Source organism: Mirounga leonina, unplaced genomic scaffold, assembly GCF_011800145.1.
Source record: "Mirounga leonina isolate KUSES-001 unplaced genomic scaffold, KU_Mleo_1.0 Mir_201, whole genome shotgun sequence".
NCBI classification, from domain to species: Eukaryota; Metazoa; Chordata; class Mammalia; order Carnivora; family Phocidae; genus Mirounga; species Mirounga leonina.
This window is the reverse complement of record NW_023270504.1, coordinates 6,132,477-6,151,397: the sequence shown is the minus strand read 5'-3', so window position 1 is coordinate 6,151,397 and position 18,921 is coordinate 6,132,477. Positions and strand designations below refer to the sequence as shown.

Here is an 18,921-nt window from a genome sequence, read left to right as displayed (position 1 = left end):
TTCTTTCTTTCTTTCTTTCTTTCTTTCTTTCTTTCTTTCTTTCTTTCTTCTTTCTTCTTTTTGTTGAGGTATAATTGACATGTAAAAGGCTATACATATTTAATGTTTACAACTTGAAGAGTTTGGAGTAAGTATATACCCATGAAACCATCACGACCCTTAAGGTCATAGACATACCCATCACCGCCAAGGTTTCCTCCCACCTACTTTGTAATAATAATAATAATGATATCTTTAGTATAATAATAATACCTTTACAATAATAATAATCATCTACTACTGTATAATAGATCTCTTGAACTTGTTTATATAAATGAAACTTTGTAATCTTTAATTATCACTTCCCCATATCCCCTTAGTTCCAGCCCTTGGCAATCACCATTATACCCTCTATTTCTATGAGTTTGACTATTTTTGGTTTTACATGTAAGTGAGATCATACAGTATTTGTCTTTCTGTGTCTGACTTATTTCACTTAGTCACTGTCCTCCAGGTCTATCCATGTTGTTACAAATGCTAGGATTTGCTTCCTTTTTTTAAAGCTGAATCATATTCCATTGTATGTACATATCACATTTTCTTTATCCATTCACCTATCATTGGATATTTAGGTACTTTCTATATTTTGGCCATTGTGAGTAATGCTGCAGTGAACATGGGAGTGCAAAGTAGCTCTTTGAAATCCTGATTCCAATTCCTTTGAATAAATACCAAGAGGCAAGATTGCTGGATTTTGATGACAGTTCTATTTTTAATGTTTTTTTTTTTTTTTGGTTTAATTGTTCGACCCTCCACTTAATATTTCCATAGTCCAAAAAAATTCTCCCAAATTAAGTCTTTCCAGGTAGGATACTATAGCTACCCCAGTTCCTAACCTTATTCTTATCCCAAGTTTTACTTTTCTCTCCTAAATATAATGTCCTTCTTTATTCCTTTACTCTTTGCAAGTAAACCTACTTTTTGGGAAACTTCACTCATCCACAAGGGTTATCACCCCAGGATTCATTCACCAAGTTCATTAAATTTCTTAATGTCTAAGCTTATTCTTAGAACCACTAAGAATTAGAAAATAAACACATCAAAATTTGTGAGCTGCAACAAAAGTGGTGCTTAGAGTGAAATTTATTGCATTGAATACATATATTAAAAAAGAAGAAAGAAGAAAGATATAAAATCAATAGTCTAAGTTGCTACCATAGGAAACTAAAAATAGAGGACAAAGTTAGGTCCAAAGTAAGCAAAAGAAAAGAAATAAGAATTAGAGGAGAAATCTATGAATTTGAAAAAAGGAAATCAATAGAATACAATAAATTAATAAAATGAAAAGCTAATTCTTTGAAAAGATTAATAAAACAATAAGCTTCTATTCGGGCTAACTAAGAAAAAGGAAGGACACAAATTGCTAATATCACAAATGAAAGAGGGGATGTGACTACAGATCCTGTGGATATTGAAAGGATGCTAAAGAAAACTATCAACAACTCTATGTTCACAAATTTGACAGCATGGATGAAATGGATCAATTCCTTGAAAGACAATTTGCCCAGACTGACATAAGAAGAAATCTGAATAGGCCAATATCTAGTTAAGAAATTCAATAAATAATTAATAACCTTCCAAAACAAAAAGCAACAGGCCCAGATGGACTCATGATGAATTCTACCAAACATTTAAGAAAGAAATTATACCAATTCTCTACAATCTCTTTCAGAGGATAGAAGCACAAGGAATACTTTCTAATTCATTCTAAGAGGCCAGTATTACCCTAATACCAAAACCAAACAAAGACATTACAAGAAAACTATACATTAATATCTGTCATGAACATAGATGCAAAAATCTTCAACAAAATATTAGCAAATTGAACCCAAAAAAGTTTAGAAAGAAACACAATGACTAAATGTGATTTATCCCAAGTATACAAAGCTAATTCAACATTCAAAAGTCAATTAATATAATCCTCATATTACATGCTATTGATAATATCACCATTGATCATATCAGTAGATGCAGAAACAGCACTAGACAAAACCCAACACACATTCATCATAAAAGTTCTCAACAAACTAGGAATAGAGGGGAACTCCTTCAACTTGATAAAGATATATCCACAATAAACCTAAAGCTAACATCACACTTAATGATGAGAAACTCAAATTTTTCCAAGGTCAGGTACAAGGCCAAGATGTCCTCTCTCAACTGCTCCTTTCACTATTGTACTGGAAGTCCATGCTAATGCAACAAGACAAGAAAGGGAAATAAAAGGCATTTAGCTTGGGGAGGAAGACATAAAACTATGTTTATTCACGGATGACATGATGGTCTATGTAGAAAATCTGAAAGAATCACCAAAAACCTCTTGAAACTAATAATTACAGCAAGGTCATAGTATGCAATTTTAATATACAAAAGTAAATTGCTTTACTATATACCAGCAATGAACAAGTGGAATTTGAAATTAGAAACACAATACCATTTACATTAGCACCTTCCCAAAATGAAATACTCAGGTTATAAATCTAACAAATAAGTAAAAGATCTATATGATAGGAGGAAAACCATAAAACTCTGATAAATTAAATCAAAGAAAAACTAAATAAATAGAGATATGTCATGGGAAAGAAGATTCAATATTTTCAAGATGTCTGTTCTTCCCAATTTGATCTATAGATTCAATACAATCCCAGTCAAAATCTCAGTAAGTTATTTTATAAATATGGATAAATTAATTCTAAAGTTTACATGGAGAAGCAAAAAATCCAGAGTAGCCAACTCAATATTGAAAAAGAACAAAGATGGAGGACTGATACTACCAACTTCAAGACTCACAATAAAGCTACAGTAACAAGACAGTGTGGGATTGGAAAAGAATAGACAAATTGATCAATGGAACAGAAAAAAGCCCCAGAAATAGACCCTTATAAATACAGTCAAATGATCTTTGACAAAAGAGCAAAGGCAACAAAATGGAAAAAAGGTAATTTTTCAACAAATGGTGCTGATACAACTAGACATCCACAGGCAAAAAGAAAAAAATTAATCTAGACACAGGTCTTACTCCCTTTACAAAAATTAACTCAAAATGGATTATAGACCTAAATGTAAAAATGCAAAACTATAAAACTCCTAGGAGATAGCATAGAAGAAAACCTAGGTGAACATGGATTTGGTGATGGCTTTTTAGATACAACACTAAAAGCATAATCCATGAAGGAAATAGTTGATAAGCTGGAATTCATTAAAATTTAAAACTTCTGCTCTGTGAAAGACAATGTTAAGAGAATGAGAAGACAAACCATAGACTGGGAGAAAATATTTACAAAGGACACACTGGATAAAGGACCATTATCCAAAATATATAAAGAACACTTAAAACTCAACAATAAGAAAACAAACAATGCAATTAAAAAATAGTCTAAAGACCTTAACAGACACATCACCAAAGAAGTTGTATAGATGGCAAATAAGCATATGAGAAGCTCTACACTCATGTTTTCAGAGGAATGCATATTAAAACAATGATGAGATACCCCTGCACACCTATGAAAATAGCCAAAATCTGGAAGACTGACAATATCAAATGCTAACAAGGATGTGGAGCAACATACATTGCTGGTGGGAATGCAAAATGATGCAATCACTCTGGAAGGCAACTTAGTGGTTTCTTACAAAGCTAAGCATACTTTTACCAGACAATCCAGCAATTGTGTTCCTTGGTATTTATCCAAAGGAGTTGAAAACTTACGTACACACAAAAACCTGCACATGGATGTTTATAGCAATTTGACTCATAATTGTTAAAACTTGGAAGCAAACAAGATGCTCCTCAGTAGGTGAATGGATAAAATATGGTAGATCCAGACAATGGAATATTATTCATTGCTAAGAAGAAATGAGCTATCAAGCCATGAAAAGACATGGAGGAAATTTCAATGCATATTAATAAGTCAAAGAAGCCAATCTGAAAAGGCTACATACTTTATGATATCAACTATATGACATTCTGGAAGAGACAAAACTGTGGACACAGTGAAAAAGATCAATGGTTGTGGGGGGTGAAGAGGAAGGTAATGAACAGCACAGAGGATTTTTAAGGTGATGAAAATACTCAGTGTGATACTCTAATGATAGATGTCATTATACATTTGCCCAACCCATAGAATATACAACACAAAGAGTGAACCCTAATGTAAATTGTGGACTTTGGGTGATTATAATATGTCCACATAGGTTCATCAGTTATAACAAGTGGGGGATGTTGGTAATCAGGGAGGCTGTGTGTGTGTGTTGGGGGGAGGACAGGGGGTCATGGGACATCTCTATACCTTCCTCTCAATTTTGCTGTGTACTTAAAACTGCTTTTAAAAAAATAACTCTTTTATATAGAGAAAAGAAAAAAATAAGAAAAACCTAAATTACAAACCTTGTGATGCTGCTTCCTTAGCCTCACAGAGTCTGGTCACAGCTTTGAATCTACCCCTGAATTGGCCTAATTAAGCTCTTACACAGATGTCCCTCTGGCCAGTCTCTGCGGGGTAGCCAGGCTTCAGCTCGGAGCCGTTCCTCTCTCAGGAGCTCCCCAGTCTCTGGAAAGGTGGGTGAATGACAGTCTGTACCAATGCAGCCACTGAAGAAATGATTTAGTTCAGTTAATAAATTTAGAGTGTTAGTGTACTAACCCTTAGTAATATGATCATCTTATGATGTTATAAAATCACTCTTGCTTTCCCTGTTTCGGGAGGGGTAGGTAATACCAGAAGATTGTGTTGGGATGTGGATAAGGTTTGAAGGAGGTGTGTTGAAATCTGATAAAGATAGTTGAAAAAATAGCTCGGAGGTTGCCATCATTTAAAATTAATTGTGAAGGGGCCACACCCCTCCCCGACTTCTCAGGCAGCCTTCCATACAGAGGGAGCTTCACAGGGGTAACCTCCATCTCTCTCTGCCCTGTTGGTCACTCAGCCTCAAGGCTGCTACCCTGGTTTTCAGATTGGTAAATTGGAGATAAATATAATAGTCCTTCTTCCCCACGGAGATGAGCTTCCACCTGAGAACTTGTCTCCACCCTTCCCGGGGCCAGTTTTCTCCCCACCAGTGAGAGGCCTGCCTCAGGCACCACCACCCACTCAGTCAACACCAGGACATTCAGCTGCCCCTGGCCTGCAGCTGTGTCTTCTGACTTAAGCCTTCGTGACAGGCCTTTATCTCTGCTTCTCCCATGTCTGACTTTTCAAAATGCGCAGTCTCAGGTGGAAGCAAGATGCTCTTTATCGGGTCCCTGGCCCTCCAAGTCTCCCAACGACTGTGAACTCCTCCTGGGAATCTAGTAAATACCGCACACCAGCCCACACGATGGAGATAAAAGTGATATAAGGAGTGTGGATGTTTCTCAATGTTCCTACTTTGTATTAGGTAGAACAGCGAGTAGGTGAATCTTCCTGCAATCACACATAAAGGGGTGAGAGAGAGTAAGAGAGTCTGTGGTTCCCCAGTCAGTGGTACAGACGGAAGAGCGAAGGAAAATTAGAGCAGAGAGATCCGGGCTAAGGCCTCCTCGGGAGGGAAGACTTCTGCTGAGCTTTAAGGAAAGGGCGGTCCGCGCATTCCCAGAGTGCAGTGTGCTATTCATGGAAAGCTAAGCACATCGAGCTGGTTCTATTGCAAATATGTATTTATAATTACATCCTGTAAGTAACCGAAAACTCTATCATTACCCTAAGAAAATGTGGAACCTGCCGGGGCAGACACGTTCTGTCTCACCCTCAGCCCCTACGTGGCCTGCACGACCGGTGGCCAAGTTCACCATGGACGTGGGAGCCATTTTTGCACTAAATAAGAAGAAAAAAGCTCTGAATGCTGGTGCCCAAACTCGGGCCTCTCCGCGTAACCACAAGGAGCACGCTGAGCAAAGATGCAAGTGACTCTGAGGACTCAGAGCCGGAGAGCATCGGCTCGAGTGGGCCGCGCGGGAGCAGACAGGGTGGCGGTCGACCCGGCCTGGTGCACCCCCGCCCTGGGAGCCGGCTGCGCAGCCCCCCGAGACAGCCCTGCCCTGAGCCTCCCCGCCGCCCCACACCCAGGCCCTTACGAAGCAGACGGGGTGGGGCCGAAGGCCAGCAGGAGGCACGAAAGCATCATCGGAGGCGTGAGAAGGGGCGTTCTGGGGGGGGGGGGGGAGGAAGAGTTCTGAGGTCCCTAAACCCCGGTGAGCCTTGCGGATTGATCTCCTAACGCTACTAGCTCCCATGAACCCAGAAAGAAAACTGCACTTTCAGTCCCGATGGCCCTGGGACAACACTGTTCGTCTCAGCGGCCCACGGATAGTACTGATGGGCTTCTGCATGGTTTTTCTAAGAGTGGTACAGTGTCCGGGCTGAGCCAGTCACACGCGCCGGCTCAGGCCTCCCTGTGGCCAGTACCAGGCACTTGCCTTGCTGCCTGCGTTGTACATCGCAGAAAAACGAACGCTAATGCCAACCTTACATTTGGGAGACGGGGGAGCCGTTTACAGGCTCCGGCGTGCTTTCCCATCCCCCTCATTTAATCCTCTGGTCACATCTGGTGCTGCTCAGGCACAGCTGGAAGATCAAGTGCTGGCAGACCACATCTGGAAGAGAGATACATCTGGCACTCTCGCGCACACCGCCTCCTTTCCTCTCACTCTCCCAGAACTCGGGACAGGGAGTCAAGACACCTGGCATCTCAGGCGCGGGCCAGCCCTTGGCGGACTGAGTTCAAGGGCAAAGTCCCTTCTCTGGGTATAACTGCGTATTAGGTGATTTCTGAAGTTCCTTCCAGCTCCAAGATACTATTATCCTGTGACAACCTGGAGAAGTAGACAGGATATTCCCACAGAGGGAAAAAAATCCACGCTTTCAGTTAAACTACACTAATTACTTGGACAGTATGTGGCTAAATAAGATTTCAGAAATTGATAGCTTGCGGACAGGATTTGTCCTAAGGCCCCATTTTATTTGGCTCCCAAAGCGTTTTATATATAAATGTGCTGCTATATCTTCATTTGGGAATATTTTACATAAAAATTCACATTTTCAAATTCTCTTAAAAAACGGGTCTGACAACATGACAATAATTGGCTGAAATGGGTTCGTCATTATATTGCCCTTTCAGTTAGTGTTTTTCAACCTCGGCACTACTGACATTTTGGGTTGTATGATTCTTTGTTGTGGGGAGCTGTCCTTGCATTTTGGGATGTTTAGTGGCATCCCTGTCCTGCACCCACCAGACGCCTTCCCACTGTGTGACAACCAGCTGTGACATTGCCACATGTCCCCTAAGGGGCCAAATGGCCTCAGGTTGGAGGTTTGGGAAACTTTGGGGTAGGCATTTAAATAGCAAGCCCTGGAAAGCAGAATTTTGGAGCTGGGAAAAAGATGAAGTGAAACCTTCTTTTATGAAGTAGGAAACTGAAGCCCGTCCAAAGAGGTTAAGTAATTTGCCCAAGGTGGTACAACTGGGACAACTAGCAATAGCTCTAGGACTGGGACCCAAGTCCTCTGAATCCTTGTGCAGTGTACTTTCCCCTCAACCTGCTGCCCCCACGGCCCACTGCCTACCAGCTCCTACCTGCTCTTCTTACAGGTGGGATGGTCCCTTGTCACTCTCCCACACATGCAGTCTGATCCCGGCCAAGGTGTATGGGTCAAATAGAGCAGCTCTTCACTTAAAGGGAGCATCTCCTGGGTCTACGTGGTCCCTACTGTCTCACTCAGATAGGAAGGGGGATTTCATAAATATTACCTTATTCTCTGTTCGAGTGATTTAACCTAGGATTTTCCTCATTCCCAGCCTATTGAGATCACCAGGCTCTTCTGCATTCTTCTGCGTTCCACATTTCCTCCTAAAGCCACTTACAAAATGTGCCGCCAGACCCAAATGTTTGTTTGAAGTCATTTGTCACTCTGAAAACTCCCCTGGAACGTGGTCATTATACAACAGTTGGATGACATTGTTTATACCCTTAGAATTTGTTTCACCATCTCAGGTCTCATCCTTTTTGATAAAATCAGTTTTAGGACATATTAATGATTTCCCCCAAGAGATATTTTCTTCACAGAATAAGAGATTCCTCTGATGTCAGAATGTTCCAGACAAGGCTCATTAGCCTAGGAGCCTCCAGTGCTTAGGTTTTAGTTGTGGTTCTACCACTGTCTGAGCATATGGCCAAAGCAAGTCTGTAGCTTACTTAACTATAAAACACTGTATTCCAAGGGCTCCTGGGGGCTCAGTTGGTTGTGCGTCAGACCTTGGTTTTAGCTCAGGTCAGGATCTCAGGGTCGTGAGATCGAGCCCTGCATCAGACTCCGTGCTCAGCGTGGAGTCTGCTTGAGGATTCTCTCTCCCTCTGGCCCTCCCCTCACTCAACACACACTCTCTCTCTCTCTCTTTCTCTCTCTCTCTCTCTCTCGCTCAAATAAATAAATAAATAAATCTTAAAAAAAAAACAAAAACAGAAACCCACCATGTTCTGATGGCCACTTAGATCCCTTGAATCTCTCACATTGAGGTATATTCTTATTTTATCATTAGTCAAAATGTCCATGTGAAATTTCTCCCCTTATTGAGTCCTGCTCTAATTGGTCAGACTATTTTGTTTCTGACAGAGAAAGCCCAAAGACACCTATTGTAAAATATTATTCCTTTACACAGCCACAGGGTGACTGCTCCACAGTTTAATTTGAAATTTTTCTCATTGTCAGTGAAATGTGATCTTAGTACTTAGTACTTTGCCAAAATGTCAAGTAATTTTTCACTCAGGGTATGTCCTTCTCGGATGTCCTGCTGAATGTAAGAATCATCTGAGCATGGAATGATGCATGAATCACCCTCCTCCCCTACCACCGTTATCAATTCTCCTTCTCAATGTGGTAGGACATGTCTTATGTCTTCCTAGATTGTGACCTGGAGTGATGGAGCACTGCCTTGTGACCGCTCACCACTGCAGAGTCCCACTACCCTGTGTGTGCTTATTGGCTTGGTTTCTATTCTGGATCTATTTCTCTTTGGCATAGTTTTCTACTGTCTTGGCTTCCTATTGTCTCCTTCCCTCCCCTTCCCTTCGCTTTCTTTTCCATCTGTTCTGTTCTCAGAGCCTGAGGGAAAAAGAATCCTTGCATGAAAAGTAATGATAGCAGCATGGCAGTGTATACAAAGGAGATGGGTAACATTTCTTTGTGTAATGTTTTGGGAAAGCTTGTTCATGAGGTATGCTTGGACCAGTGGAGAAGGGAAAGAGATTCGCCAGAAACCCAGATGCCCAAATTGAAGAAATGAGTTGGGCATTAAGGGGGGAGTGCAATTTGGACTCCCCCAACACACACCAAGTTGTACGTGTAGAACCAAAAGACCGTCCACCAGTGATGATCTGATCAGGACTGGTTGGGGGACTGGGCCAGGCTGAGGCCCCCCAACGAAGTCTTCACTCCCTAAAACCCAGCAGGACCAGGAGGCCAGGGCAGTGATGGTCACTTTATCTCCAAACCTCAGTCATTCTTAATTAGACCCACATTGGGAGTCTCTGTGTGAAGGCACACACACCTTTTTCTTTTGTCTCTATATCAAGAATGAAATAAAATAGACTGATTTAAATTTTTGCTTATTATTTAAAAAAAACCACCACATTAACTACTACCAATTTTATTCCACCTTTTAGCAGAAGATCACAGGGAACCGTAAGGACAGTTGCTGGCTGTCTTTGAGTTTGTATTCTCTTTTTCTTTGTCAGCAAGACAAGTCCTGAATTTTAGCTGGGCACAGGGCATCCCCGGGGAAGGCTCTATTTTACAGATTGGTGTGACCACGTGACTGTGCTAGCCAATGGGATGCGAGCAGGAAGATGTAAACAACTTGCAGTTCACACCCCAAAAAAGGGAAAGATTGTGCCCAATCCTTCCCCTTCTCCTTTTTCACTTGCTGGAATGTGGAGGCAAGATTTGGGAACAGACAGCTTAGCCCTGAGGTGAAAGATGAGTGTTGAAGATGCAAAACAGGATCCGGGAGCCTGGTCCCAAACTGGGGAGCTTCCCTCTCAGCTCTGGACTGGTTGTGTTTGGACTGTATCATGAGCGAGAAAAAAATCCTGCCTCTTTTAAGTCGCAATTATTTTGACTTTTGTTACAATAGCCAGACCTGGTTTCTAAATAATACTGGTATTCGTTTTTATACCCTTTGTGCAAACGAGCATCTGGACCTCAAAGAGACAAATAACTTGCTTGAAATTGCTTATAGGACAGTCCCCTCAAGCTGCTCAACTATGATACTTTCTCTTAGAATTCCTCTCTGAGATGAAAATGCCAGTGAAATAATGCAGCTCTTTCCCCTCACCAAAGGAATAGCCAAATCTGAAGGAGACGTGCATTCCGGAGCATCTGCCTGGCTGAGTGGATGAGGGTCCATTCTCTGTGAACTTCCATCCTGGACTCCCACCTCATCAGAGGCTGAGTTAGTTTTGAGGTTCTGATAACCTATATGGTAGGTCAGTAAATCATAAAAATGATCATCTTCACTTAGTATCAATTTCTTTACCAGCATTTTACACTTAAGGGCTTAAATGTGGAGTTTTATGTATTTAAAACAGAGTCATTTAGCACTAGAACAGAGATTATGTTGCAAGATATTTTGTTTGTTTATTTAAGATTTTTAAACATTGTATGTTAGTGAGATTTGGGTTGTGAGAGCCATCATGGCATCTCTGACTTGTTTTCTGTTCTGGGGTACCGAGGCGCTTACTTGTGAGATGCCAAAACAGAGGTATGGTGGCCAGGGTTTCCTTCGGTCCTCTCTGACAAAAAGAGGATCCATCTTCACAGTGATCTCAGCACTTCTGATGCCCTTTGGAAATTAGGAAACAACTCAATTATACCTGTGAGCCATAACTTGATCTCAGTCATCTCCAAAGCTATTTCCAGGTTAGTCAGAATCAAAACGGCACACAGAGGGGGAGGCAGGGGCAGATTTTCTTGCCCTTCTGCACAGGAGTGGGAGTGACTGAGTAGTGAAAGCCAAAGCTGGGGATGAAAGCAGGGACCAGAAGAAATGCCAAGAGAGCCAAGATAGCAAGGAGATAGGGGTCAGAGGTCAAAACAAACAGGGATCCAACCAGGCTGGGGAGGGCTCATCCACACCAGCACTGAAGCTTTTTGAGGCTGAGGAGAAGGAAAGTGTTAAAAGAAAATTTAGAGAGCTTTACTTGATATGAATATTTTACTGAGTGAGAAATGAACTGGTCACAATCAGGGGCACCTCAAACCCAAGAGTATGAAGCTCAGGGGCATGATGTTATGGCATGGCTTAGAAAATGACAATGATGAAGTTACTTGACCTTCACAGTGATTGGTTATTGCAGTGGGGGTTTCCAGATGGCAGGGGATTAGTTAAAAGTGCTTATCTTATACTATTTTAGGAAGATGTTTTAAGTTTCTTTGATGATTATCATTGGCATTTACAAGAAATAACCCAAGGTAAGTTCCATGGATGCTCATATAAATAAGCTAGATTGAGTTTTGCTTACTTGGCTTAAATGGTTCTGTCTGCTTGGGAGATGTTTAAGCCTGGTCTCCATTTTATTTTATTTTAATTAAAATAAATAAAAATTGTTGAGTGTCTATTATGTGCCAGTAAGTCACATTTTCACACAAATCCTGTGGATGGAATAATTATCACCATTGCTTAGCTGAAAAAGATGGTCTCAAAAAGTTAGCCCAATGGATGTCACACCACTGATGAATAGTAGATCTGGGATTCAGACTCTGGTCTAATTCCAAAGCCTGTGTTCTTTCCATCCATAGCAATGACTAGAGAGCAAGAAGCCTGCCGAGACAGGGCAGGTTGTAATGAACTGGATCAAGTTGACAGGGAGTCAGACCTGGACTTTGTGTAACCACATGGGGACAGGGTAACATCTGGCACAAGACTTTTAGGGAGTGGGCTACCTTTGGGAAAACACATTGATAAACTGCCCTGGGTGTGGGCCAGGAGGCCTGAAGGTCAGGGTCTGGAAGATAAAGGCAAAACCAAACTTCTCTACGAGTAAGTTAACTAGAATCTGGGACATGAGCAAGAAATTTGACAGAAGAGGGGAGGAGTTAGAAGAAAAGAGGGGGGCCGGCACATGATAGGAGGTGGAAGCCACAGAGAAATGTGGCCAGGAAGTGGGGTCCTGGTGATGAGGTAGCTGAGAGGTTTTGAAGAATAGAAATGGGTACTATTTCGTCATAAGTTGACTGGTTGCCGCACTGTTAACTCCAGCAGTTGCCTTAATTGTCCTAAGAAAGTGTGTCACGCACACTTACATGGCCTTGTGTTTGAAACAGGCTCATGTGGAATGTCCCAGCAGGAAAAAAAGAGAACTGCTTAGTGTAGAGGAAGAGGTGACAGCTGACAGGAGGATGGGCATAGAAAGGAGAGGGTTCCATACATGGAGTGATTCGACCTTAGCCGGAAGTGGCCAGGACACTTAGAAACAACCTCCTGCCCACATGTCAAAGATGAACAGGGATTCTGAAAGGGTTGCTGACTGGGCTTACCTCATAGGCGTGAGAATTTAAAACAATTTCATGTCAGTCTGAAAGGGCAAGTTGACTTTAGTTGACATCTGGTTTATGAAAAGAAGGTATTTCTGAAAGAGCTACTCAAGGATGAAGAGGGTGACCTTGGGCGGCTGTCCATTCCCATCCTTGGTAGGGTGTAGGCAGAAATAGTATGGCCATGGTAGAGCAGATTCAAGTGTTGGAATGGACGAACTATACAACCAGTTGAAAGCCCTCCCAACCCTGAGGGTCCTGATTCTAAGCCTATCAAAGCAACTTGAATTAAGTATCCAAGCAAACAGGAGTTGATTTGGGAGTGCACAGACCAAGCTCAGCGTGAAGGAATGAAGTCCACTCAACGGGTTAAAAGTAATGCTGAACCATTAACATCCGAACAATAGATAAAGTCACCTTGCTATTGAGACCCGCTTCTGGCTCATTGAAGATGTTCTCACGGGCTCCCTGCCACCCCATGACCAGTGGCATGGTACAGGCAGCCCAGGATTTGTTTTCTGAGCAGGTGGGCAGATGTGCCTATCGGAATGGCAATTCACGCCTTGATGTCTGCTGTAGAGGCATCTAATGTTGAGGACTTTTTTGTCTTTTGAGATTAGATGTCTAAGCCCTTTGTCCCAGCTCGTTAGTGAGGTCCAAGGGCTGGAGGCACCCAGAGGGAGTGAAAGCCCACCCGCTTCTCAAGATGTGGAAGGGAAAGAGGGAAAGAAGCAGCGACAACTGGCTCTCTTTTCTCCCCTGCCTCGCCAGAAAAAAACCACACCAGATGCTGCTTCAGTCCTCGACTGTTTGCAAGGACAAAGTATATACCAATGGATAAAAAACAACTAAAAAGATTATACTGAAAAAAAAAAAAAAAGCTTCCTGGATTTTCTCTCAAAATGTGCCCAGAATAGTATATGCCCGCAAGTTGGAGAAAAATACCTAAGTAAATATGATATCCTGCCAATGCTCAAATTTTGTCTCAACCAGGGATGAAGCTAGCTTGGGTACGCGAAATTCATAGATAAACCATAAACTTACAAAAAGCAGACTTTATTGGTTTGAATTTTGGCTTGTAAGGTATTTCGCCACCCGCTCACAGGAGAATGACAGCGCGTAGTCAGAAGTCACAGGGGAGGGAGGGCAGCAAATATCTTACATCAACCACAAACTAGACATCATCCCAGGAGAATTGACTGTAGACCTCAGACAGTTTCTGATATTTGAATTAAGAATAAAAGTTCCCATATGAAGCCAGTCTAGGAAAGGCATCCTTGATGATTCTCGAAAACTCTCTCATGTGTTAGATTCCTCCACTGAGCAGGACTGAACACATCTGGGGAGGGGGGGTCACACCCCCTTCGATTAGGTTCCAGAGACCCAGGAGTTCAGTTCTTGCCCCAGAGCCTCCTCCCTTCGTGGTAACTAAAGGTAAATTGACCACCTCACTTAGTAAATCTGGAAGACTGAGTCACATTTAAGCTACAGCTTGGCTTTAGAAAGGTTTTCTTCCACGAAACTGTTTTTGAATTAGGGAAAGACCTCCCGTTCTTTCATTTAACAAACATTCTGAAGTCTTTCCTCCAATCCAGATGTCGTGCTGGATTCTGCAGATACAAAGATGGAGACACCATCGATGCTTTGGAATAGCTTGGAGCCTAGTGAATAAGATGCTCATGCAAACGAGATTAAAGCCCGGTAAGTGAGTTTATCAGGGATACACAGTGAGTGGCATTTCAGGACGAAGGAACAGTACCTTTCAAAGGTACCAAAGAGGGAGAGATTATGACAGTGGCAGAAGGAGAACAGGTCAGTGCCAGGGTCAAAGTGGTACCTCGTACTCTCTGGCTACATCAGAGATTTCCTGGAAAATGAACAAAGGCATGGTGAAGCTCAAGTGCTTTCCTGCATTTGAAGTTCAACAAATCCAGAGATACTGACTCAGAGCGAAAGGAAATAACACATCTTGACTGATTTCTTTGTGATACCCCAAAACAAGTGCCGGGGGACGTAAGGATTATTGTCTCTGGAATAGTCAGGGCCGCTTTGCGGGTGTGTGACCTGCAGCCACACAGGGCTCCGTGTTCGGAAACCTCTGGTCTTAGATACATGCTCTCCGGTTGCTATCTTGAAATTCTTTACTAATGGCCAAAGGGTCCTGCATTTCCTATTTCACTGGGTCCCCAAAATGATGTAGCTGATCCTGAGGAAAGGACATTTTCAGAGAATTTGAAGTAGTTCAGTATTGTATACAAAGAAGAAGGAGGGAGAGGTGGCTGATGAGGTTGAACAGGTAGGCAGGGGCATAGGTTGAAAAGCCTGGAAGTCTGGGTCCTGGGATTGAGCCCTGCATTGGGCTTCCTGCTCAGCAGTGAGTCCGCCTCTCTCTTTCTCTCTCTCCCTCTCCCCATCACTCATTCTCTCTCTCAAATAAATAAATAAAATCTCTATTTATTTTTTTATTTTTTTTTTATTTGCGAGAGAGAGAATGAGAGAGAGCACGAGAGGGAGGAGGGTCAGAGGGAGAAGCAGACTCCCTGCTGAGCAGGGAGCCCGATGTGGGACTCGATCCCGGGACTCCAGGATCATGACCTGAGCCAAAGGCAGTCGCTTAACCAACTGAGCCACCCAGGCACCCAAAATCTTTATTTTTTTAAGTGTTTTATTTTTTAAGATTTTATTTATTTATTTGAGAGAGAGAGAGAAAGCATGAGAGGGGAGAGGGTCAGAGGGAGAAGCAGACTCCCTGCTGAGTGGGGAGCCTGATGTGGGAGTCAATCCTAGGACTCTAGGATCATGACCTGAGCTAAAGGCAGTCACTTAACCAACTGAGCCACCCAGCACCCCTAAATAAAATCTTTAAAAAAAAGAAAAAAGAAAAGCCTGGAAGTCGTGCTAAGCATTTAAAATTTGCCTCTGAGAGAAAGATAGTCATGGAAGACTTCGAAGAGGAAAGTAACATGAAGAGATTGGACTCTTAGATCACTCTAGTGTAATGTGAGTGATGGAGTGGAAATGTAACAAAGTTTTTGTCATTTAAAAATCAACACTTTTCATTGTTCAAATTTCATTTGTCAGGTCTAAATTTTTGATCCATGTTAAAATGCAAAGGCCTCCAAGAGGAATAACTGCTAGGATTAATGTACATTTTAGGGTAAATTAAGCTATCAGGATTTGTGAGCACTTTTGAGAACCAGAGGTAGGAAAGAGCGCATGGAAAACAGGAAGCCAAGGGCTCTGTTTGGAGGCAGGAGCCATAGAGAAGGCTGAGCCTTAACGGGGAAGCTTAGGCTTGGTTTTTTTTTTTTCTCCCTTCAGTTTGCATAAGACCAGCCTGACCCACACATAAGAATTTGTTTCCTAAAATTCCTTTTAGCACTCCCTATCCAGAGTCCTTTAGTGCAGTGTTTCTCAGTGTGGTTCCCAGGAAAGCAGCATTAATATCACACGTTAGAAACACCTTCTCTGCCCCATTTCAGGTACACTGACTCAGCTGGGGTGGGGGTGGGGCCCCACAGTCTGGGGCCACCAGCCCCCCGGGTGGTCCTCATGCAGCTGAAAACTGATGCATCATTACAAGTTATCTGTGTCCCTGAAACTCTGACCTTACAGGAAAAAAAAAAAAGAGTGGACATGCCTGTCTGGTATTAGAATGGATAATCAAACGTGATTTTAATACCAAGAAGAGATTTGGCTTTGTCCTAAACATGCCTTCAATGGAAGTCTATTCAGTGAGTGATCGAAGTTATAGATGATTGCAGTGTCTTTGTAGGTGGTAATTCCAGCATTCCAGAATGACTTTAAAAGGTCATATTTTGTTAAACAAATTCTGAATCATGCTGCTGGAGCTAACAATGGTATTTAGCAAAACGAGATAAAGATGATTCTTTTTTTTTATTACTATGCAAGCACGGTTGTTATAGGGGAAGGATTTTTCACGTGTGCCATCATCTTCCAAGGGATAATCTGGAAAATTCCATTTCTTGGTGTCTTACATCGCACTATTAGTATCAAGGCTATGTTAATGCGTGTCCAAAAGTTGCTTTTGTTTACATAGTCTATAATATTTCCGAAAAGGAGCCTAAGTTGCTGTTAAAGCCATCATTTCTCAGATTCTTTCCATTGTCTTCCATGAGTAATCCAATACACATGGAAGGATAAAAGAGTAAACACTTTTGTGATAATCCAAATTTTTCCAATGGAATTTTAAACAATCTGACAGTTCGGTCTTGTTAAAAAGTGATATAAAATAAATGCTTCTTAGCAAACAGTTGTCCAGTAAATATTATAATTCTGTCTCATATTCTCACAGTGGATTGTTTTCTGAGTCTTTCAGTAGAATTCTTTCAAATTAGAGCTCAATGATCTTCTTTATATTTTATCCAGGGTTTGAAATACATGAACCTGTCTCTACTTACTTGAACAATGGCCTCTATTATGGTGTCTTTTTCTTTAAATCCAAATATTATACTCAGCATTTTAGGAATTCCCTATTCCAAATACAGGCAATTAAATTGTCTATAAGTTATTCAGAGCCTTAGAAAATGAAATGAAATAGGAGTTTGTACTTTGAAATGAGTTCAAAAATGTGTACCATTTGTCAATGCTAGTCCCTGTCAAATAGTCCTCATTATCTTCTGGTTCTGCTGTTAACAGACGAAATAATCTGACACAGACTTCTCTAACAAAAATATTTCCTTCTAGGAGAAGTCTGGCCTTTCTCAGCAATCAGGAATCAAATTCTTGCCCTTGAAGATGGGAGAGAGAACAGAATGCTTCTTGGTGCCATATAAGCTGGATGAAATTTGAAAACATCCCCTAGGATACACTGGGGGACATGCACAGACATTTGCATTGCTTTCCCCAATATTCAGGACGAACTTGGAGCTGATAGCCTGGTACTCCAGAAGAAGAGAGAACCAAGTGTGGAGCTTTGGAAACCCTGAAGGTACTGTCTGAGGCCAGGGCTCAGATGCAAGGGTCACATAACTGGCCTGACTTTCTTTGGCCTCAGGACTCGGAGTTGCGACCAGAATGAAAGTGGTCAGCATCTTTTTCAGGGACTGTTTACCCAACCCCCTTTGCACTTGCCCTTTTCACTTGGGGTCCCCAAAGTATGGTTCTGTTCTTACTCTCTTATAAACTTCAGTATAACCAGGAACTAAATGAGTGTTTATTGAACCAACGTACAGGAAGGAATGAAAGAACAGTGGTCTCCTTAATCATTTCAGGATATTTGATTATTAACCTAAATGAATTTCTAATTAGTAGGCTTGGAGACAGTGTGAAGAAAATGTTTGGGAGCAAGAGCCTCTTTCTAAAAGCTGGGGTCACAAACTCATCTCTTTTCTCCCCCACTGCCTCCTCTTCCTCCCTCCACATATCCTTCTTGGTGGGGGGTACAACACATCCATCAGTGCTACTGTTTTCCTCTTCCATCAGAGTCTTGTCTGGTTCCTGAAACCCACACCATTCTGTCTTCATCCGTCAGTAAAAGGGTGGGATAGGAGAACAGGGAAACTGCCTACTGAACAACAGTTCTACTTAGATATCCTAGAGGGACTATAAATGCCATCTGAAAAAATCACTTCCTACACCCGTACCTGCTCCTTATGCTGAAAGACCTCTGTTATTATGAGTTGGCCAAGTGAAGAGTTTGGAGATACTTGGTTCCCTGGGTGGTAGTGAAGCTACCATGAAGGCATGCATGGGGGTTTGTATGCAGCGCAAAGTGTGGGAGGAGGAGGTATTTTGGAAATCAGAGATTACGTCTCAGTGACAGTGACAATGTCTCCATGCTGCAAGAACCCTAATGCGTGTGAATGTTTCAGAGACAAAAGAAGGTTGTGCTAGACAGACATGAAGCCAGGAAGCACCATGGTCCCATCTCCTATAGAACACAGTCCAACAAGCAAACCAAAAGTAATGGGAACCAATTCATGTCTTTGCTCATTTTCCCAGGAAATAGTCAAAGGTGGGGCTGGCGTAGATGAACTACCTTTTCATGCCCCAAAAAAGTAGCAAAGTGTTGTCCAAATCCATTCTCCCCCTATTCACCATGTTTCATACTCATCACTCCCTAATATCTTCTGAAATTCCCCCCACGCTCAACTCCCAACTTCCATTCCCACTCTCTTTCCAGCATAAATCTTCCAGCTTCTCCAGACTACCCCCAGCTATTAACTTACACCAAGCTTCTTGATAAGGTCCAGGTGAATGTGTGAGTCTGTGTTTGTGGGGGGCTCCTCCTAGAGTGAGGGAAAGGGGCCAACTCACTCACGTTGTCTCTACATGCAGTGCTCCTCCTCCAGCTATCTGCATGACTTTTGTAAAAAACAAAAAACAAAAACAAAACAAACAAAAACAAACAAACAAA

General features: G+C 42.0%; 1 protein-coding gene across 2 annotated transcripts in view; it reads left to right on the top strand.

Moving 5' to 3' along the window:
• The window catches only part of CCDC91 (coiled-coil domain containing 91), a 344,660-nt gene extending 326,927 nt beyond the window's left edge, over positions 1-17,733 (top strand). The window contains exons 13-14 of one of the 2 annotated variants that reach the window (XM_035027987.1): positions 14,138-14,243; positions 17,250-17,730. In XM_035027987.1, coding sequence (XP_034883878.1) covers positions 14,138-14,243; positions 17,250-17,338 — 195 coding nt within the window. In that variant the 3' untranslated portion in view covers positions 17,339-17,730. Of the gene's footprint in view, positions 1-14,137; positions 14,244-17,249 lie in introns of both variants that reach the window. The other variant, XM_035027989.1, reaches the window with a different exon arrangement.
• The last annotated feature ends 1,188 nt before the right edge of the window (positions 17,734-18,921 follow it).